Genomic DNA, 24,412 nt, shown 5'->3' on the forward strand with positions numbered 1-24,412 from the left:
ACTGTTCCAGCGGAGGCCCCAGGGGAACAAGGCCACCTGCCCTGCAGCTCTGCACTTTTCCTTCTCCTTGCTCTCTCATCACTTTTTCTGTGATCTCTGCTGTTTATTCTTCTGCTTTTTCCAGTTTTCTCTCCCTAAGTCCAGCTCCCCAACAAAAGACTCCACCGTTTTCTCCAACCATGTCTTTAAGAGGCTTTGCCCAACAAACTCAAAGCCTGTAAACCCCACTTCTCCACACCTTAGCATTGTGGTGGTGAAGATGCTTCCTGTCTTGTCTTACTGACTATAAATTCTTACAGGAGAAACCAGCATCAAGTGTACAGAGGTAATTAATATCTACCTCACTCACCTTAGCATGCTCAAGGCACTTGTCCACAACAGTATGGTCTACGCAGCAAGCTCTACTGCCAGTTTTTTTCTCAAGCTTAAATCCCACTAAGTATAAACTCCTTTGCAAGGTTTCTACTTGGTCTCACAGGTAAGTTAATGACTGACTATTGCTGTACCACCTACTTCCTGGATCCAGTGGTCTTGTAGCCTTTCCAGGCCTGGAAGTTGGCGTTAAGGGCTTCTAGAATGCTTTTGCTTAGTCTGGCTCTGCAAGTGGAGTTTCTACAAAGCACAAACTGACAGAAGTGGCTTAGGTGTACGATTTAGTTCTATCACCTAGCACTGTGCCTAGTACACAGTAGGTGCTCAATAAAGTCAGCTGGGTGAATGAAGCTGCCTACATGACTTCTACCCAACTCCCTCACTGCAGCAGCCTATGCTTTCCTGGATAAATGGTGAATGGAGGGGAATACAGGATGTTATGTGATGCCATAAGACAAAGAGCAATCCCATTTTTTTCTAGATGACTGTTTCACATGCTAAACAAATCAATTCTGGTTAGGACTAGTCAAAATCTTTACTAACTAGTAACTGACAAAATGTATACTGAGCATTTACTACGTGCACTGAGAAACAAAATTGCTCAAGACTATCCACAGAAAACACTTATTATTGAACATGAATTAAAACATTGATGGTAATTTTCAACACTGGAAAGATTAGTGCTTGTCCATCACACCGATTTATTTATTTAAAATTTATCAATGGAGCTGGCTGTTCTGTATGCTTTTAGAACAGTGGGCGTAAGTACTTAAGTTTTTCTGACAAAAGACTGATGGTACCAATGGACCTGTTTTCATGAGCTGGACTTAGCTGCTTTAATAGTTACACATTTTAGATTTGATTGTGATATGCTCTTGGCTTTTCTAAGACTAACTTGATGCTTCTGTGATAGGCTGGTCAGAAAAGAAGTCGGAACCAGTGGAGACCAGCCGGGAGAGGTGGTTTCAAGACACTGGCATAGGTCTAATTTTGATGTTCAGTGTAAATGTTAATTATGTGAACTAAAGAAATGTTCATGGGAATAATACACAATAGCAAAAATAGTTATTTGAGGAGTTCTTCAGTGATGACCAGAGAATAAAATCACCAAGGGTAGGAATTTAAAAATAAAGACACGGGGCAGGAGAATGACTGTGGCCATTTTTCTTATTTCATTCTTCTAATTGTTTAATTACATCACAGGACTGTAATGTTCCTGGGAAGATGATGATCATTTTCACTGAGAAATGTGAAAAAACACACTGTGTTAATTTTAATTCTAGGGTGACTGGTACTACTAATTACAAGGCTCCAATGGTTCACCCCAGACCCCAGGCACAAGCAGATGATGTGTTCACTCTTTGTTCATGTACAGCCTTGCCAAATACTTATTCAACTATAGCTGCATCTATATTTTCTTGTATTTTTAAATTCAAAAGAGCTTTTATGCAACCACATTTTCTTGAACAAATGTCAAGCTACTTTTTCTAAAAATATTTCCCAGTGGTAACTCCTCTGTGACATTATGTTTAAGTCTTCCCTTTTGTGAACAGCCTATTAAAAAGTTTCACTACCATTACATGAAACCAGACAAATGAGCTCACAGAGATATCTAGGGAACCATTTATCTGCTATTTGATTTATAAAAGCCTGTAAACAATTCTTGGACATGATTTTTGGCTGTCATGTGCTATAAGTTCCAAATTCAGCAGGTACCCTTTGGGGTGGGAAAAGTCCCATTTTACCTGGAAAAGCTCATTAAGCTCCCAATGCAACAGTACTCAAGCCCACTCACAGCTCTCAAGACTGTTCTTTCCTTACCTTGAAAGGACTTTATCAGTCATACTCTACATAGGATCATAGAAGGAACCAGTCCAACCCCATCATTCTTAAAGGGCCCAAAGAGGCAAACAGCCTTGACCAGAGTCTCACACAGCTAGTCAGTACAGAGCTGAGACCAGGACCCAGGACATTTAATCAGTCTCCTGTAGTCATAATACTGTATTAGCTGAATTTTTCTCAATAAGGTCTTCTTTCTCCCTAAATTTATTTAAGGGACCATACAGAGTAAACCTAATTGTGGTGCGGAAAATACTTCCTAAACTTTTTTCACTAAAAACAATGAGTAAAAAGAAAAGAAAAAGGTTTTTTTAAATATACTTTTTATTTTTATTTATTATTATTATTTTTTTAATATATTTTTTTAAATGCAAACATTAACACAAAGGATCAGATCACTTAGCTGGCCAGTTCCTAAAAAGATCAACTTCATAATCATATAGACAGCACAAAGTAAAAGGTATTTTTACAGAGAATCATTCTGATGTGGTAAATTGTATAATCCAGGAAATCATATAAGTGCCAATTGTCAACTGAGTATTGTTATCTCTGGGTAAGTGTTAAAATACCTCTGAGCCCTGAACTTCCTAGCTTTGTACAGCATGGGTCCTCTCTCATTGTCTTTTTCCCTGTGATTCTAAGCCCATTTTGTTTTTGCTTTGTGACAGAAAGAGAATTAAAGTGCCCAGGACTCTGCCATTTCTGCAAAGACTGTTCTTTATGTAATTGTGTAGTCTACCATCCTGTTTTAGGAAAGGCTTATACAGAAGATACATACCAGTTTTTACTAAGATGCCCAGCATGCCGACATTCTGAGCCCCACCAACATCATCCCTGCAATCCTAGAAAAGCATAAAAAAAGATTTACTCTAGTGTCTTCAGTCAGCTTGCCAACAAACCCTACCAACTGATTTGATTTATTAGGCTGAGATGGCCAACTGTAATCCCATGTTTTTTTCTTAAAGTGAAAGAAAGAAAAGTGTAAAAAAGGGTGAATCTACATGTAACACTGAGGAAGCATGCCACGTTTGGAAAGAGAAGTGCCGCATAGGTGGAAGGCATACAATAGAGCAGTAATCCTAGTAACCACAAACAAAGTGCAGAGTTACAATTCTTCATGCTTTGCCACACATACATCTATTTCTTCTTAAAACAGAGTATGGAAAAAAACATCTATCCATTTGGCAGCTTTTAGGTGAATAATCCAGCTGCAGACAATGGATGAACCAGATTCAGGAGATAGCTTTTCTGCAGTCCACATAATGTACTGTCTTTACTTTCCATCCAATTGTCCATAACAGGCAGAATCGCCAAATCGGTATACTTAATAAACTCTATGACTGTCTGATGTTCACTTCACACGTAGGAATATACAGATGTTTGAAAAGGGAGCTCTTCTTTCCAATTATTACTCAAGACAGGGATAAATCACTTGGTTGACTGTGATGATGAATGCAAGGTAATTAAAAATCCAAGAAGTGGAAGAAACTTCAAGAAAATCAATCCTGTCATCTCCTGTCTGTAAGCAGGATTCATCCAGACTATGCCTGAAGAAAAGAGTTTTCCTTAAAACTCATTAATACTGTTCAACAACAGTCTTTGGAAATTAGTTTCAGAATGTCAAAATCTTCATTCAAGGTCTAACTTAAACCTCTTCTGTTAGATTTGCTACATTTGCCCTGTTGAAGAAGTACAGATGGGGGAGAGGGAGAGGAGGAAGGGAGGTGGGGAAAAGTGGATGAGGAAAAGGGGGAAAGAACTGCCACCCTCTTGGATGACAAATAGCCTTCATGCAGCTGAACGCAGCTGCTGCCCTTTCCATCTCCCACCCTGTCCCAGTACCAGTATCTCCCGAGATTAAGATTTCTGAGTCTCCAGGCTCAGATAACCACTTCTTCACACACATTTGTCTAGGAAAGCCAGCTAAAAGCTTGCCAAGAGGAAAAGATGTAACTGAGAAGATGGTTTCTCAAAATGCTACCGAGTTCAATGATTATCCTATTCTATTTTAGGTGAATGATTACAGAAATAGATGAAATCAGGAGGATTGTAATATATTTCCACTACACTAAGAAAGCTAGGGGAGAAGTCCACAGTCTTGAGGTTTACTTCCACCTGTAACACTTATTAGCTCCAAGAATTTAGGCACGGAGATTTAGCTCTTTGGGCTTCAGTATCCCAGTCTATAAAATGAGGTTTGGACCAGACGATCTTGATGGTCCTTTCCAGCCTAACATATTATTACTGTATTTAAAAACTGAAATATGACTGTAGGGGGCGGATCCTAAGATGGAGGTGGCTGCAGCGGTTGATGCGGAGTAGCTGAGGTGGAAAAGGCGGCCACTGGGCCTTAGGCAGCCGGGAAACTTGTGGACCTTCCTCTTGCCGTCTCTTAAGGAAGGACCACTGCTGGTGGCCGGTTGTGGGGGCTGACCGCCACTTTGCCCTTGGCAGGAGAGGCTGCCTCGTTTACAGGCAACAGCTTTGAAGTATGGAGCAGGAAAAGAACTGTTTCTTAGCTGCAAAAGCGAGTCTCTAAACAGGGAACACGGCACCAGGCCGCTGTTGATGCTGCCAGGATCCCGGAGGCCGGGGCCGTGCTAAAGGCGGCCAGCTGCCCTATTCAGGATTCGAAGTTTCAGGCCGGCATAAAAGAAGATTCCTGGGAGCGCCTGAGCCACGCTGCGGGACCGAGTGAGCAGCCCGAGGCGGCGGCGGCCGAGAACTGGGACAGTGACAACGCAGAGGCAGAGAGGGAGCCGCCCAGCCCAGCACAGCCCTGTGAACGACCCCTGGCCTGGCCCTGCTCGGGGGGCGGTCGCCCGCCCGGCTTCCGCCTGCCCCACCAGGCCACTAACAGGCCCTGGGGCTGCCTCCATTTTCTCAGGTGGTGGGGGCTCCGTCCCGGCTTGGCCAAGCCAGTCCTCCTCGCCCGGCTCGGCTCCTCACTGAGCCTTCCCACTTGCTTGCCCCGGTGCGGGGCTTCCCGGGGCCTGCGGGCCAGCCTCCCCTCCCACTCCCTCCGCGGTTCTCTGGCAGGGCTGGTGGGGTGGGGCGTCCCCAACCAGTGTCGGGAGGGCAAGGAAGTACGGGCTGGGCTGACTGTCACTCCACCGCACCCTGGGCTCCGTCCCCCGGTAAACTTCCTGTTACTGGGAGGCAGATACCATCTCTGTGGCCACCAGTTCGGAAAAACGCCTAACCGATTTCTGGTTAGGAATAGTGTGGTTGGAGAGTTCCCGAGTTCACCTGAACCTGCCAGGGAGCTGACTGCGGGCACCGGAGTCGGTCCGTGCCGGGGGGATTCAAAGGTGAACCCTGTGCTGTGGGCTCCTACCCCAAGGAGCTCACACTCTGGTGTGGGAGATAAGACAAGTACACAAATAACCGCGATACCAGGAGGAAGGTGATAAGTCCCGAGAAAGATCTACACAGTGCTACAAAGGCACCCAGAGCGACTGGTCATCTGCGCCTAGCAGAAACCTGGTAGACTTCCTGGGCGAGGCGGTGCTGAACAGGGTCTTGAAGGCCCAGCTGATAGACAAGGGTTGCAGAAGACACATCCCAGCCCAGCCCAGTGCACACAGAGCAGGGAGACGTCCGGCTAGGGAGGCGGAGACTCGACAGAAAACACACACCCTGTGGGGCCACCACTGCGTGATCCAGCAGCCCTGGCCAGAGTGCACGGAACAGGGAGAAGTCTTGCACGGGATGTGGAAGCTCAGCAGAGACCACACACCCTGCGGTACCACCCCCGTGATCCAGCAGCCCAGCAGAGTCCAAGCTGACCAGAGAGGTGGCTCCCCGGAGAGGCCCAAGACCCGAGGCAGCCACACACACAAGGCACTAGAGGCCAACTGAGCAGTCACGGAGGTAGCCATACCAAATTGGCAACCACAGCAACATCTTAGTTAGTCAATAGTCTCAAATTGGTGGACTGTGAAACCCCCTGCCACAATGAATAAACATCAAAAAAAAGATAACAGAAATACAAAAAATCAAGAAAGTACACCACCAAAACTTAATAAATCTCAAACTCTAGATCCTATAGAACAAGAAGCCTTTGAAATGACTGACAAGGAATTTCGAGTGATAATTCTAAGGATGAGATACAAGAAAACTCAGCTAGACATCATGATGAAAAGAGGAAAAGTATACAGGACCTGAAAGAGGAAATGTACAAGGAAATCAATGTCCCCAAAAAAAATGTAGCATAACTTGCCGAACTGAAGAATTTATTCAGCGAAATAAACACAACAGAGAGTTTAACCAGCAGGCTTGTCGAAGTTGAAGAGAGAACCTCTGAACTTGAAGATGGGCCGTTTGAAATAACACAAGCAGACAAAAAAAAGAAAAAAGAATCAAAGATATTGAAAAAAATCTGAGAGAGATATCAGACAACCTTAAGCGCTCAAATATCCAAGTTATGGGTATTCCAGAACGGTAGGAAAACGGAGATTGCGTTGAAAACATATTCAACAAAATAGTGGCAGAAAACTTCCCAGGTATGGGAAAAATCACAGATCTTCAGATCCAGGAAGCTCAACAATCTCCAAACCCAAAAAGGCCTTCTCCAAGACATGTTATAGTCACATCGGCAAAACTCAGAGACAAAGAGAGAATCTTAAAAGCTGCAAGAGAGAAGTATCAAATCACCTATAAGGGAGCCCCAATCAGACTAACATCAGACTTTTCAACACAAACCCTAAAAGCTAGAAAGGAATGGGATGATATATTCAAAATACTAAAAGACAAAGATTGCCAGCCAAGAATACTCTACCCTGCAAGGCTATCCTTCCGAAATGAAGGGCAAATAGTATATTTCTCAGACCAACAAAAACTGTGGGAGTTCACTACCACACGACCACCCTTACAAGAAATCCTCAAGGGAGTACTGGGTTTGGTTCCTGAAAAATAACTACCACTGCCATAAAAACCCAAGAAAAATCAAAACCCACTAGTATAATAAAAATGGCATTCATGAAGAGAAAACAAGCAAACAAAAACGCTATCTACAACCTAAGGAACCAACAAACACAGAAACCAAACAGTAAAACAGAAAGCAAGGAACAAAAGACACCTAAGACAACCAAACAACCAATAAAATGCTAGGAATAAATCAACACCTTTCAATAACAACTCTTAATGTAAAAGGCTTAAATTCCCCAATCAAAAGACACAGACTGGCTGACTGGATTAAAAAGGAGGACCCAACTATATGCTGCCTACAAGAGACCCACCTCACCCATAAAGACTCACATAGACTAAGAGTGAAAGGATGGAAAAAGATTTACCATGCAAACAGAAAAGAAAAACGAGCTGGAGTAGCTATTCTTATATCTGAGAAAACAGACTTTAAACTAAAAACCATAAAAAGAGACAATGAGGGACACTACTTAATGACAAAAGGACTGATGCATCAAAAAGACATAACAATCATAAATATGTATGCACCCAATGTTGGAGCAGCCAGATTTATAAAACAAACTCTATTAGACCTAAAGAAGGAAATCGACACTAATACCATAATAGCAGGGGACCTGAACACCCCACTGTCAATATTAGACAGATCATCTAGGCAAAGAATCAGCAGAGAAACACAAGATCTAAACAAGACTCCAGACCAATTGGACATGGCAGATATCTACAGAACATTCCATCCAACAACCTCAGAATATTCATTCTTCTCATCAGCACATGGATCATTCTCCAAGACAGATCACATATTAGGTCACAAATCAAGTCTCAATAAATTCAAAAAAATTGGAATTATCCCATGTATCTTCTCAGACCACAATGGATTAAAACTAGAAATTAATAACAAACAAAACTCTGGAAACTATACAAACACATGGAAATTAAACAGCATTCTACTTAGTGACATATGGGTCCAAGAAGAAATCAAGCAGGAAATCAAAAAATTTATTGAAACTAATGAAAATAATGATACATAATACCAAAACCTGTGGGATACTGCAAAAGCAGTACTAATGGGGAAATTTATTGCATTAAATGTTCACTTCAGAAGAATGGAAAGATGGCAAGTGAACAACCTAACACTTCACCTTAAAGAACTAGAAAAACAAGAAAAATCCAAACCTAAAGTTAGCAGACGGAAAGAAATCATTAAGATTAGAGCAGAACTTAACGAAATTGAAACCCAAAAAACAATACAAAAGATCAATGAATCAAAAAGTTGGTTTTTTGAAAAGATAAATAAAATTGACAAACCATTAGCATGGCTAACAAAAAAAAGAAGAGAGAAGATTCAAATAACAAAAATTAGAAATGAAAAAGGTGATATTACAATTGATTCATTTGAAAAACAAGGAATCATTTGAGACTACTATAAACAACTATATGCCAACAAATTTGAAAATCTGGAGGAAATGGATAAATTTCTGGACACACACAAGCTCCCAAAACTGAACCATGAAGACATAGAAAATTTGAACAGACCAATAATAATAAAGGAGATTGAAGCTGTTATCAGAAGGCTCCCAACAAAGAAAAGCCCAGGACCAGATGGATTCACAGCAGAATTTTACCAAACATTCAAACAGGAATTGACACCGATTCTTTACAAACTATGCCAAAAGATTGAAACAGACACAAATCTCCCAAACTCATTCTATGAAGCAAACATCATCCTGATACCAAAACCAGGTAAAGATATAACCAAAAAAGAAAACTACAGGCCGATATCCTTGATGAATATAGATGCAAAAATCCTCAATAAAATACTAGCAAACAGAATACAGCAACACATACGTAAAATTATTCACCACGATCAAGTGAGATTCATCTCAGGGATGCAAGGTTGGTTCAACATACACAAATCAATAAATGTGATACACCATATTAATAAAGTCAAACACAAGGACCATATGATCATCTCTATAGATGCTGAAAAAGCATTTGATAAAATTCAGCACTCATTCATGACAAAGACCCTCTATAAGTTAGGTATAGAGGGAAAGTATCTCAACATAATTAAAGCCATATATGCCAAACCCACTGCCAATATCATCCTGAATGGGGAAAAGCTGAAAGCTTTTCCTTTAAGAACAGGAACTAGACAAGAATGCCCACTCTCACCACTCCTATTCAACACAGTGTGGGAAGTACTAGCCAGAGCAATCAGAGAAGAGAAGGAAATAAAGGACATCCAGATTGGAAAAGATGAAGTCAAACTGTCCCTGTTTGCAGATGACATGATCCTATATGTCGAACAGCCTAAAACTTCTACAAAAAAACTCTTGGAATTGATAAATGATTTCAGCACAGTAGCAGGATACAAAATCAACACACAAAAATCAGTAGCATTTCTTTTCTCCAATAGTGAACATGCAGAACGAGAAATCAAGAAAGCCTGCCCATTTACAATAGCCACCAAAAAAATAAAATACTTAGGAATTGAGTTAACCAAGGAGGTGAAAAATCTCTATAATGAGAACTACAAACCACTGCTGAGAGAAATTAGAGAGGATACAAGAAGATGGAAAGATATCCCATGCTCTTGGATTGGAAGAATCAACATAGTGAAAATGTCCATACTACCCAAAGTGATATACAAATTCAATGCAATCCTCATCAAAATTCCAAAGACATTTTTCTCAGAAATGAAAGAACTATCCAGACATTTATATGGAACAATAAAAGACCACGCATAGCCAAAGCAATGCTGAGCAAAAAAAATAAAGCTGGAGGCATAACACTACCCAACTTTAAGCTATACTACAAAGCTATAATAACCAAAACAGTATGGTACTGGCATAAAAACAGACACACTGACCAATGGAATAGAATAGAGAATCCAGAAATCAACCCACACACTTACTGCCATCTGATCTTTGACAAAGGCACCAAGCCTATTCACTGGGGAAGGGACTGCCTCTTCAGCAAATGGTGCTGGGATAACTGGATATCCATATGCAGGAGAATGAAACTAGACCCATACCTCTCACCATATACTAAAATCAACTCAAAATGGATTAAGGATTTAAATATACACCCCGAAACAATAAAACTTCTTAAGGAAAACATAGGAGAAACACTTCAGGAAATAGGTCTGGACACAGACTTCATGAATATGACCCCAAAAGCATGGGCAACCAAAGGAAAAATAAACAAATGGGATTATATCAAACTAAAAAGCTTCTGCACAGCAAAAGAGACAATTAACAGAGTTAAAAGACAACCAACAGAGTGGGAGAAAATATTTGCAAAATATACATCTGACAAAGGATTAATATCCAGAATATACAAGGTACTCAAACAACTTTACCAGAAAAAAACAAGCAACCCCATTAAAAAATGGGCAAAAGAGGTAAGTAGGCATTTCTCTAAGGAAGATACACAAATGGCCAACAGACATATGAAAAGATGCTCAACATCACTCAGCATCCGGGAAATGCAAATCAAAACCACACTGAGATACTATCTAACCCCAGTTAGGATGGCTAAAATCCAAAAGACTCTGAACGATAAATGCTGGTGAGGTTGCAGAGAAAAAGGAACTCTCACACATTGTTGGTGGGACTGCAAAATGGTGCAGCCTCTATGGAAAATGGTATGGAGGTTCCTCAAACAATTGCAGATAGATCTACGATATGACCCAGCTATCCCACTGCTGGGAATATACCCAGGATGGAAATCATCAAGTCGAAGGTATACCTGTTCCCCAATGTTCATTGCAGCACTCTTTACAATAGCCAAGAGTTGGAACCAGCCCAAATGTCCATCATCGGATGAGTGGATATGGAAAATGTGGTACATCTACACAATGGAATACTACTCAGCTATAAAAACAAATGAAATACTGCCATTTGCAACAACATGGATGGACCTTGAGAGAATTATATTAAGTGAAACGAGTCAGGCACAGAAAGAGAAATACCACATGTTCTCACTTATTGGTGGGAGCTAAAAATTAATATATAAATTCACACACACACAAAAAAAAACTGGGGGGGGAGAAGATATAACAACCACAATTACTTGAAGTTGATACGACAAGCAAACAGAAAGGACATTGTTGAGGGGGAGGGAGCAGAAGGAGGAGGGAGGGAGGTTTTGGTAAGGGGCAACAATAATCAACCACAATGTATATCTACAAAATAAAATTTAAAAATAAATAAATAAATAAATAAAATAAAGAAAGAAAAATATAAATAAAAATAAAAACTGAAATATTATCCTTCCCACCAACTTACAAGGTATTGTGCTTTCCAGCTCTTTTCCCATCATGGCACACATAGGAGGAAATAACATTTCCCAGTACACTGGGTAAACTGACAAGGTGCTCACAGCCATAGGTGACCAGCCTGGGCCTCTGAATGACACAGGCTCAGCCCTACCACTGAAAGGGCTGAGGTGATCAATATCATTAGCTATTTTTGGCACACTGACTGGGAAGTTCTTCCATAAAGCACATGCTAAGATAAAAATCAATAATGACAGAATTCTTTAGGCATAGGTTGTTCTCCACATAAGTAACATTCAAAAAGATTTAGATATGTGTAGGGGTTTTCTTCAAAAAAACTACATAGAGCATTTCATTGACTTAAAAAATAAATGGTTTTCTGAATTGTATATATCCCATCACATTATGGAAAAATGTCAGAAATAGTAAAAACTTCAGTTATTTAGATGAATACCACTAAATATCTATCTATGGAAAAACCTATTTTATAGGTAGCCACTTACTACCATTTATATCATGAGTAACATAGTCTGCTTCCCTAAAGCAGTGCTTCGAAGCTGGCCCTCCCAGCATAACAGGTGAGATCAGGGCCTCTCCTGGGCTCTTCTACTTACATCTCCTATCATGACGGCCTCCTCAGGTTCACAGCCAGTGCCCCGCAATGCCTCCAAAAAGAATGTCTTCTCTGGTTTTCCCACTACTGTGGCTTTAGTGTCGGTGGCATACTCTAAAGCAGTCACAAATGGTCCAGGCCCCAGAGCTAAGCCATCTTTCCTCTTGTAATACCTGCCTTTGTGGATTGCTATCAGAGGCGCCCCATCCAGGAGTAACCTAGAGAGAACGAGAAAATGAAAATTGGCTAAAGCAAGGCTTTTATGACAGAGAAAGAATGTTGGACTACAAAGTGGTTTTATTCACACTCACAGAAACAAAATAGTTTCTTATTAACTTTTAATGACTTGCTGTCTTCTAGTGAATTCACAAAGAACTGCTGGGAATTACACTCAGATACACTAAAGAAAGGGACTGCTTCAACCTTTTACCTTTAGTGGTTTCAGACACTTTACTCAAATCACCAGGGAAAGAGAATTAAGAGAACTAAAGCTAAACAAGACACCCAAGGGAAGAAGCTTAACTTAATGAGACAAGTTATTTCAACCTTCCCTAACGGTAAGCAGGAGGCTCTTGAGCCTTTTACAATACCACACAATTGTTGCTGCAGTAACATACTAAGCTAACGCCTTAAATATTTGAATTCCTGTTTCCTCGACTCCCAAATGTAAATTTCTTTTTAATTCAGAAATTTAATAGAGCATTGTACAAAAAGTTTAGTCTTGTACTTTCTCTTCCTTATTCTACTTTTTGGCTGCTTTTGACATTACTTTGAAAATCAGGCCATCTTCCCTAAAGAACACACTGACAAGGTTTAAGGTGGAGTCTTTCCTGTCAAGGCCCTTCCTTTGTCCTGATACAGGAAAAAAAATGCTCTCATACCAAAAAAAAAAAGGGGGGGGGGCATAAAGAGTTTTCGTATTAGCTTGAAAAGCAAACTCTACATATAGCTAAGGATCCTCATTAGTGACTCAGGCAAAACAACAAATCAAAAAATCCCAACAAACTTAATACTCACCTCCCAACACCAGCCCCCCCAGACCAAAATCTGCCATCCATCCCAACAATGAAGCACACAGCAACAGTCACATACATATTATCATCTAATGGAATGCAGGACATGATATATTTCTTAAACTGCTTTTAACCAATGTAATAAATGATCTCACTAGCTTAATTTACTTTAAATCATCTACTTAGTTAAAATATTTAGTACGTCCACCAAGGAAGAATTCATCATATCTTACCCTTCGCAATTACGAGTAATTAAGCGCTCAACTATGAAACTGCTAAATTATTCTTGTCAGTGGGCATGGAAATGCCTTCCTGTGGGAGATGCAGAATTCAGACATTTATGATTAAATATTTTATTAAGTAAAAACCAATACTGGACTATTACAGGGCTTTACTGTTAGTTACTACAAAGTGCTCACAGCACAGGACAGATCCTTCAAATGTATTCACTAATATTAATACAAATTTATTTCTTAAAGTAGATCTTGAAATCTAACTGTTAGGAAACCTGGCAAAGCCACTCTGTTGGCCTTAAAGAACCACAGCTGATAGCAGTGAGATAACAATGAGTGATTTATTTATCTCCCCTCTTGCCACCCCACCCCCAATCCCATTTATTTGCTACTCTACCACGGAACTGGAATTCTTTATGTAACAGACCTCAAAATTGCTTTCCACTTACATACCTAAACTAAAAACTCATTTGATTTAGCTTTGTTAATATTTTATTATATATTAACTGGGGATAAGACTTATCAGCTTGATTGATGTATGTACTTAATTCCCAGGCAATACTTTAGTGCCTTCCCTGGAAGAGGTGAAACTGTGGGTTCCTCTACATTTCTGTAAATGGGAACTTGTCTGACACTAGGCTAGAGAAGCTATACATCTCAGGAAAGTGATGCCTGCTTCTACTGTTCCTCTCTGCACAGCATAAGCTTTACTGAATCTTTGAAGAACCAAGGCATATTCAGGATAGATAGAAAGGTAAACATTTTCTAGAGCACAGATTAAAAGATCTTTTATCGTTAAACATTTGAAAAAATCAAAAATAGACACCCCGATACTTGGAGTATTTTTATATTTACTAGACAGGGCAACAAAAGGTTGGGTGTTGCTATGGTTTGGACATGTCACCAAAATTCATGTGTTAGAAACAATCTCCAATGTGACACTGTTGAAAGGTAGGACCTTTAAGAGGTGATTAGGTCATGAGGACTCTGCCTGCATGAATGGATTAATGCTGTTATTGAGGGAGCATGTTATCACAGAAGTGGATTCCTGATAAAAAGAATGAATCTGGTTTCCTTCCCTTTCTTGCATGTGTGCTCTCTGACTCTCTTGCCCTTCTGCCTTCCACCATGGGAAGATGCAGCAAGAAGATGCTGGCCAGATGTGGACCTCTTGACTTTGGACTTCCCAGATTCCAGAACTGTTAAGAAATAAATCTCTGTTCTTTATAAATTACAGTCTCAGGTATTCTGTTATAGTGGCACAAAATAGATTAAGACAGTTATTATTGATACCTTAAATGATACATCAGCAGATCTGAAAATTTTCCATCTATATACCCACTGAGGTGCAAAAAATAAGGAAAAAAGGCAAAAAGAAAGCCTGATACAAAAATCTCCAACTATAAATCCCATGTAGGTGAAGGAAAAAAACTAAAAAATCCTAGTCAGGGTGCAGGGCCACCACATAAAAATCTCAGGCAGAGCAGCAAGAGAAAAAGCTAAGGGGATAATTTAAATTCAGAGCCACAAAATTACTGAAAGAGAACTTAAGGAACACCAAGTCCAACGTGCCCTGTTTTTCAGATGAGGAGATCATCCAGAGATGTTGGATGAAATCAATCACACCATCCAAGGAGAGCTAGAACCAGTGTTGGAACCTGGAAGTTCTGAAGACCAATCTAGCATTCTTCCAAATACACTATGCTGTCTTTCTAAATAAATAACTTAACCACTCAAGGGAAGTGATCAGCTTTTCACCATTTCCCCCGAAGATGGCGCACACGGAAATGAAATTACACTGCAGCTTAAGTAACTGTCAGATACTTCCCATATGTCCAACGTCAAACTAGTGAATCCTTCTCACCAATCTTCCCCAAACTGTTCCTCCCCCAATCTTTCCCATCTCACTAAATTCACCCAGTTACTCAAGCCAGAAACCTAAGAACTCATCCTTGATTTCTTTTTCCCTCACCACCTCCCCATTCCTATTTATTAGCAAATCCAGTTTGATTCTAAAACAAAAATTAAAATATCTCAGAACTGTATTACTCTCAACTGAACTTCTTCAACAGCCTTCCAGCTGGTCTTCCTGCATTCTACTCTTGCCCTATTATTCCAATCTACTATACAGGCAATAGTGGGAGTTTTAAAAAGCATAGATGGGGTCATATCCCTCCTGATGGAGTTTGGATGTGTTGTCCCCACCAAAACTCATGTGGAAATTTTTGATCCCCATTTTGGCAGTGCTGGAAACTGATTGAGTCATGGGGGCGGATCCCTCATGAATGGATTAATGCTCTCCCTGGGGAAAGAGGGGTAGTGAGTGAGTTCTAGCTCTATTAGTTCCCGCGAGAGCTTGTTGTTTAACTCGCTCTTGCTTCCTCTCGCCATGTGACCTGCCGGCTGCCTGCCACTTTTCCGCCATGAGTAGAAACAGCCTGAGGCCCGTGCCAGATACAATTTCTGTTATTGCAACCCAAAATGGACTAATACACCTCCCTTGCTTAAAACCCTTCAATAACTTCTCATTGCAAACAGTATAAAATACAAAGTCCTTACAACAGCCTATAAGGCTTTGCCCTATCTGTACCGCTCATCTCCAATCTCAAGTCATCTTCTCTATCACTGACTGTTCCAGCCACAATAGTCTACTCTCATTTCCTAAAAAAAGGTCAAACTTGGGCCTGCTTCAGCCCCCACACACAGTACTCCTCCACCTGAAACAGTTCCCCACCTTCACACAGCTTTCTTCTGCTCGTTTGTCAGGTTTCAGCTTATATGTCAATACATCAAAGAAGACAATTTCAATCTCCCTATTTAAATAAGGTGGACTTCCTTTCACATTTAATCTCTATCTCATCCCCTTTTTTCCTTCATATCACTTGCCACAATTTGTAATCATTATTTAATTGTGTTTGGTCTGTCTTCCTCACCAGAATGTAATTATAACAATGCCCATCAGTTTTACTCATCATTGTATTTCCAACTTAAAAAATAATGGCCTGGTACCTCTTACTAAATGTTTATTACATAAATTAATTAATGAATGAACCTCTGTATATGCCTCAGTGTCCTGACCTATAAAATGGGGAATAACACCTTCTTGGGAGGAGACAGAGACGATGCATGCAAACCTTCTCACAGTATCTGTCTGATGGTAATGACAACTACCTTTATTTATAAATGTAGAAAATATACTATCTATGCTACATAAAATAGGTAAGAGCAAACTACTTCACATTTGTGAGCCTCAGTTTCAAATGAAGGGGTCAAAGTGACCAGGGCTTTTCAACTTCAGCACTACTGACACTGTACACCAGAAAATGCCTTGTTATGGGGGCTGTCCTATACATTATAAAATGTTTAGCAGCATCCCTGGCCTCTACCCACTAGATGCCAGTAGCACCCCTTCTCCCTCAGTCATGACACCCAAAATGTCTCCAGACATTGCCAAATGTTCTCTAGGGGGCAGAATTGTCCGCAGTTGAGAACCACTAAACTAGATGATTGCAAAGCATTAATATTCAATATGTTTAAAACTAATACCAATCAACCTGACAAACACAAACTACCAATAGTTCAAACTAAAACAACAGTGAATCATGAAAAACAGAAAAACCCATTAACAGTTAATCAATTGAACCCCCCAGAATACCTCCAATGTGACAGTGACACAGTAATTCTCTCATTAATTGCTAAAAATAAGTAACAAGTTTTTAAAGACTCAAATTTCCACATAAAATAGAAATCTTCTAAGAATACTATAAATTCAGAGAGGAAGATGAAATAAAACATTACAACAAAGATCTAAGGCAAGCTTAACACTGCTATTTCTGGTTAGAATCAGAAGTCAAAAACAGATGTATTTACATAGCTTACTGATCTAGTAAGAAATACTGAAAGTGGTGAAATATTGCAAGCTCTACCCCGAATACAGAAATAAAATAAGACTATCTACTATCACCACCTCTATTTAGTACTGTATTGGTGGTTCCAGTGTGATAAAGAAAAAAAATAAAAATATAAAGATTGGAAGAGAGAAGTAAATTGTCATCATATGTAGATGGTACAACCATCTATGTAGAAAACACAGTCCCAAAGACCCTACAAATAAATGATTAGAATCAGCAAGTAAGTGCAAGAAGATTGCTAGATCTAAGGTTAACACACCAAAAAATTAAATTTCTATGTATTAGCAACAAGCAATTAAAAATGAAATTTAACAAAATAACATTTACAATAGTATCAAACAACATGAAATACAATAATTAATTTAACAAAATATGTCTAATATCCATACTCTAAAAACTATAAAACGTTGAAGACAGAATGCAAAAAATAAAAACCTAAATAAATGGAGATACATTTCATTTTCATAGACTGGAAGATAAATTATTGTTCAGATATAAATTCTACCCAAATCCATAGATTTAATGAAGTATCACTCTAACTCCCACCATGCTTTTTTTTTTTTTGTAGAAATTAACAAATTGATTCCAAAATTTATATGGAAATACAATGGATGAAAAATAGCCAAGATAATCTTAAAAAAGAATAAAGTTGAAGGATGTATACTACCAGATATAAAGGCACAGTAATGAAATGTGGACACGTGTAACAATGTGGAATAGCACAAGTACAGATAAAGAATCTAGAAACAGAGCCACACATATATAGCCACTTGGGTTATGTCAAAAGGACAACTGCAATTCAGTGAGGGGAAAAGGATCTTTGCAATAAATGTTGCTGGGACAACTGGATATCTACAAAAAAAAATTAACTCTTACCTAATATAATTCACAAAAACTAATTCAAAATAGATCTTACACCTAATTGTTAAAGGTAAAACAATAAAATTTGCAGAAGAAAACACAGGAGAATATATTCATGACCTTGAGGCTGGGCAAAAATTTCTTAAGCAGAACAGAAGAAAGTACTGACAAACTAGACTACATCAAAATTAAGAACTTCATGTTCTCATACTATTAAAAGAGTGAAAAGGCAAACCACAGACAGGGATAAGATATTTGCACTATAAATATTCAGCCAAAGACTCGTACACGTAACACACAAAGTACTCATACAAGTCAATGAGAAAAAGATAACCCAATGAGAAAAGGCAGAAGATTCGAATGGGGACATCACAAAAGAAGATATCCAATGGCCAATAAATATATGAAAAGGTTTCAACAACATAAGTCATCAGAGAATTACAAATCTAAACTCAGTAAAATAGCACTATTCTAATCAAACAGAATAGCTACAATAACACAGACTGGTGAGAGTGTGGAGCAATTGGAACTCTCATTTGTAGCTAGTGAGAACATATTACTTGGTACAATCACTTTGGAAAACTGTGTGGCAATATTTACTAAAGCTAAACAATTCCTATCCTACTATCTAGCAATTTCACTTCTAGATATACACTCAAGAGAATTAAATTCACATGTCCCCAAAAGACATGTTCAAGAATGTTCATAGCAGCTTTATTCACAACAGCCAAAACTGGAAACAAATGCGCAAATGCCCATTAACAGCAGAATGAATAAATAAATTGTGGAATATTCATACAATTGATTACTACTAAACAGGAAAAGGAGGAGAAGAAGGACGAGAAACAAAACAAAATACAAAGTTCTGCTATGTGCAACAACTTGGATAAATCTCAAAAACAGAAAAAAATGCTACAATTGTATGATTTCATTCATATGAAGATCAAGAACTGGCAATACTGATGAAAGTCAGAGCGGTGGTTACCTTGGGGAAGGAGTGGTACTGATTGGGAAAGGGAACTTTCTACGGTGCTGGAAATGTTCTGTATCTTGATCACAGTGGGGGTTACCTAAGTGTATCTATATGTAAAATTTTATTGAGTTGTGTACTAACAATTTACATACCTTATTGTGCGTGTTATATCTCAATTTAGAAAAATCAGTAACAGAATACATTTTTGTGGCTTATTCACCTGAAACTTTTATGTAGAGTAGCAAGGGTTGCCTTGATCAAAGAATATGCCCAAATTACAAGATAAGAGCAGTGACTCTGATTACAATTTTCAAATTTGTGTACAAAGTTCTCTGCATACACAAATGAAATGCTTTAAATAACTCAAGTTTTTAAGTCTCAAACAATTTCTTATCTCCAAAGTATTATATTTTTATAATATGAACTTTAACTAAGAAGACTGCATAGCAGTCAGCGCTTTCAAAAATGGAAAAAAAAAACCCCAGAAATATTTCTAATTTGAGTCCTGCTGCCACACTGTTCTGGAATTCCTCATGCCCAGGGCACTAAATACTTTGCAAAGATTCAGGAGTTACCGTACAAATTCAGCAATAACTGAGGCCATTATTGTTGATTCCTTCCCCCTTTTCTCTTCTTCATTTATTAAGGATTTGAATATACTGGAGTAACTAAACTTGTTATTTTTTCTTAAGAGATGGGGAAAAACAAGCAATGCAACATTCAACAGAAACCATTTATGGTGATAAGAATCTCCTCCTGACAAAAAAACACAAACTTCCGCATATCTCTAAGACTTTTAGAGAACGCTCAGACTCTAAACAATTATAGGAAATACCTCATTAACAAACTTCAAAACATTATTCTTAAACAGCCTTCACCTATATATTTTAAATGTGAAAGTTGTATTGTCATTTATCTCCAGGTATAATGACATTTTAATAAGCTCCTCTAGAAAGTGGAGAGCAGTTGCTCTTAATTGTGGGAAAAAACCTTTAATTTTTTTCTAGGTTAAGCAACTCCACACAGTTTACTCCCCAAATTCCTTTGACCTGGCAACTATACTTCCAGGGGAAAAAATCATAAGGAAAAAACATAAATACTGCTCAACAAACATGTTTTCAGAAGTTTTTAAAAGCTAATTTCAAAAACTTGGAAATAATAAGAGGAAACTCATGGCTAAACAATTTATTGTGCTTCTTAAAATGGAATACGCTGTAGAAATCAAACATGTTTTAGAATAATATTTTAAAATGTGGAAAAACATGCACAATATATTGTTGGGTTTTTAAAAAGCTGGTTACCACATAGCACATATACATTCTCATTTTGTATAAATATGTATGTACACAGAAATAGATAAACTAGCTATGTGCTAAAACGTGATCTGTGCTTCTCTTTAGGTGGCATAATTACAGGTGATTTTCAGTTTATTCTTTTTTGACCATTTAAAATTTTCCACAACGAAGACATATTATTTTTGTGATTAGATATGTTTTAGTCTTGTTAATACTAAGTTCAGGCTAGATTATTAAGTGATCTGTTTACTCAGTCTTCCTCCTAATAGTGATGATAAAATTTAATTATAATTGGTCCATTCCCTAAATGCTCAAGCTTTGGTTTTCTAATTCAGGTCAAACATGAAAAGAGACCTTAATACACATTAGTAACACAGCTATGAAAATCAATGAACTAGAGCTATGAATATTCATATTGATGAATCATACAATATTACCAGGGAAGAAAGCAAATTGATAAATACATACTGTATAAAACATGCAAAAATAATACTATATACTGTTCAATAGGGATACATACATATATATATTTTACAAGTATAAAGAAATACATGAAAATGATAAACACTAAATTCATAATTCTGATAAACTATATGTGTCCTGGGTGATAAAATTGGGGAGGAAAAAGTAGAGGATATCAAATGTGTTGATAATTTCTATTTCTTAAAATAGTTGAAAGACATATGGGTGTTCACTATTTTATTCTTTATATCTTTTCGTATTAGGTGAAAGGAAAAAAGCTAACAATGGCTCTTAGGATTTCAATGTTTTATAGAATCCATATGCAAATCATATTTATTCCTTATTAATGGTTCATATCCTTTCCCAAAATCAATTCTTTAAAATCCATTGTCAATTCTTCAGGCATTTAAGACTGATTGGACTAGGCATTTTGGGGAAGCCTACTCACTAAAAACACAATAAACAAGAGGCAGTGTAATGTGAAGGTTGTTGTATCTGCTTGATGCAATGTGGCCCTGAAGCTGACATTCACGGATGCTACAAAATGGGCTTTAGAATCCAGTGTTTGTTCTCATTATCAACCTGAATAGTAATTTAAATAATCGGTCGTTCATTTGAGATGTCTGTATTTGCCACACACAGTCCAAACAGCAGCAGTCACTGGTTGGAAGGCACAGTCTCTGTGGAAACATCAATATGCAAAGAAGGGCAAGACCTAACGTCCTTCTGTTAACTCTCCACCCAGCTGTTAAGTGCCTTTGTGAAATTAGAGTTTGACCTATAAGTGCACTGTAATGCTTTAAAATGTAGTGTTTAAAAAAATCAATATGGTTGGGAAAGTGTACTAATTAGACAGCATCCGAGCAATTACAAAGTCAGTATTATGTCAACATACATTTTTATTACCCTGAGTCTAGTATTCATCTAAGAGAGACCTCCCAACTTCCTATTAAATATGTCCTTTCCAAATTACCAGCTGAAATCAATCGATACTTTCTCCTTGAATTCTGTGGTTAAAGAAATGAATAAAAGATAGTAGGGGTAAATTCGCAAGTAAGAAGTACTAGAAGGTTCTCCATTTTAAATGGAAAATGATTTGGGTAAAATTGTAGACCTTACTTAAGGAGCTGGTGACATAATCCGCCTCAGGACGCTAACTGAAGTAGGTGAAACAGAGGAAACTTTAACACCAGATACCCTTCAAATAATCTGGCATAGCAGGGGATATCCAGGAAATAACTATAGTAAACAGACACTGAACAACTGTAAAAAGTGAGTTTGCTTCTTTTAAACAAAGGCTTGACTATCACAGTGATCAAGAGGGTCACAAATAAAAGTGCATCAAGTAGCTAATGGTTTCCATTAACTGAGGATCTAAAATTAACGTGCACACAGGGAAAAGGGGGCTGTTCTCAAAGTGGTATTTCTGCCAACACAGATTTTTACATGACGACAGCCATTTTCAAGATTGACAGCAAAAAATGTGCCCAGATGTACAAAACTGATAGTTTTAAAGTTTCCTACAACATTCTGATTCTAAAATATATACATCAAGAAATGAATTCTACATAAAGTATAAGTTGGAATGATTCTGATAGATCCTTGTACTAAAATAATGGGTTTTTTAAACTAACACAATTCTTCCCCCCCACCCCCCCACTCCTCAAAGAATGATTTTTTTATACCATTCTGGCAGTTAAATAATAAGACTTAACCAAGGCACTAAAAAAAACAATTTTTTTTTTTAAAGCTAGTTGAATATATCCCTATGCAACACTTTGAACTATTTTCTGGTCATAAATTCAAACATGAATTATACTATTTAGAGGTTTGACAAGAAATAAAAGGCAAGATTTGAAAAACGAAAAATCCAAGGGAAAAAATTACAATCTCACTCTATAGCAGATTGGCAGGTAAATTCTGATCCAATTTATCTTAGCAAGTATGAGAAGTAGTATGCCACCTTCCTTTTGGAAGCAGTAGCAAAAAAGTTCATAAAAGTGAAATGTTCACAGTAACTGAAGATTTATACATGTTATGTGTTAGTTGTGTTTCTACCAACAGCCATGGGAACATCTCCACTTGGATATCCCATAGGCCAAACAGCCCCAGCCTAAGTTCATCACCTCCTAACCCCAGATGGAGTGTTCTTTATCTTACTTGCTCAGATTAGAAATCTGGATGGTCTCCATGACTCACTTTTCTTCTTCACCCCCTACACCCAATCATCTAGCAAGTCATGCTGATGCTATCTGAACCTGTGTTTCTTATTCCTACTGCTGCTATTCCAGTTCAGACCATCATTATCATTCACTGTAATTTCTTTGAAAGTATAATCAAATGTGTCAACTCTTTTTCACAGTCTGGACTCTCACTGGAGAATCACATTCATTGTCTTTGGTGGATTAGCCTGATGCTATTTTTCTTCAGAGATTATCATAGTCAATGGAGACTCAGAGGAGTAATAATAAAATATAAAACTGCTAGCTTTAAAAGTTGCAATTTTATTTTGAATTTCTGCTCCAGAATTATTGATTCTATAAACCAGAAAAAACTCAATGATCATCACTTTTTAACATATTTATCATCTTAAAAAAACTGAGTCAAGATACTAATAAATATTTTTCGATTTTGATCTTGAAATGGTCTTGAAGATATCTATCCTCATGCACAATCTAGGTGGCCAGAGAGTAAAACAAATAAAACCTTATATAACAAAGACTAAAGAAGGAAGAAGGGGAGTATATAATCAGATGAAAAACAAATAGCTAGATTTACCGGAATGCTTGATTCAAAATTTGATAATGAAAATGTTCTGGTGCTAATCCTATGACCACAGCATTAGGATCACTTGTTTGTATTCCTGGAAATGGAAAAAAAAAAAAAAAAAGATGTAATTGTTGAAAAGTGCAATTAAAAGCAATGTTACATTTTATCACAAAGTAGTTTTAGTCAATCAAGTGCAAATTTTTGCTGTAGCCATAAACTAAAGTGTAAGAAATTATACTGTCCAATGTACTTTGGAAGTATAAGAGAAGAAAGGGGTGGGGGGGAGAGCAAGAAATAGGGGTGGGAGGTAGGAGAGAGAGAGAGAGAATGAAAGAAACAGACATTCATGCATGCACACACACACACACACTCAGAGAGACAGAGAGAGTTTCCTAATATTTTTCCATATTCCTTGTACATAGTTTTACTGTTACTCAGTAACTAGACGATCTGAATTGAAAATTGTAACCTGATGTTTTCCAACAAGTAACAATTTCTAACTTCAAACGGCTTTACTGATTACAATCAACAAGAACAGCCACGAGTTCCCTATGAGCTATTAGATCAATAGCAACTGATGAGGGACTGGGAATCTATGAGGTAAGGGAAATTAGACTTTCTAATTGACACAGATGAGGTTACCACATGCATGATAAATACAGAATGCACTGTCGATTCTACAAGTTTTCTACATGATGCCTAATCTTTTAGCTTCACAAATATTTCATAATAATAGCACGTTTTAAGGCCTTGGTATCTGATAACAGGACTTCAGATATGACAACCAAACAAGAACATTCACCATCACAGTGGTTAGTCTGATTAAAGGTTCTGTGGATTATCCATATGCCAATTCCTATTTGCCT

The 24,412-nt window shown here is 38.1% G+C and overlaps 1 protein-coding gene across 3 annotated transcripts in view; it reads right to left on the reverse strand.

Moving 5' to 3' along the window:
* HDHD2 (haloacid dehalogenase like hydrolase domain containing 2) overlaps window positions 1-24,412 on the reverse strand; it is a 47,959-nt gene that overhangs the window by 1,936 nt on the left and 21,611 nt on the right. For all 3 annotated transcript variants that reach the window (XM_063077136.1, XM_063077135.1, XM_063077137.1), the window contains 3 exons: window positions 23,556-23,640; window positions 12,031-12,247; window positions 2,990-3,053 (listed from right to left, as the gene is read on the reverse strand). In XM_063077136.1, the coding sequence (XP_062933206.1) occupies window positions 2,990-3,053; window positions 12,031-12,247; window positions 23,556-23,640 (366 nt within the window). The remainder of the gene's footprint in view (window positions 1-2,989; window positions 3,054-12,030; window positions 12,248-23,555; window positions 23,641-24,412) is intronic.

The sequence above is a fragment of the Cynocephalus volans genome, chromosome 13 (assembly GCF_027409185.1).
Source record: "Cynocephalus volans isolate mCynVol1 chromosome 13, mCynVol1.pri, whole genome shotgun sequence".
Classification (NCBI taxonomy): domain Eukaryota; kingdom Metazoa; phylum Chordata; class Mammalia; order Dermoptera; family Cynocephalidae; genus Cynocephalus; species Cynocephalus volans.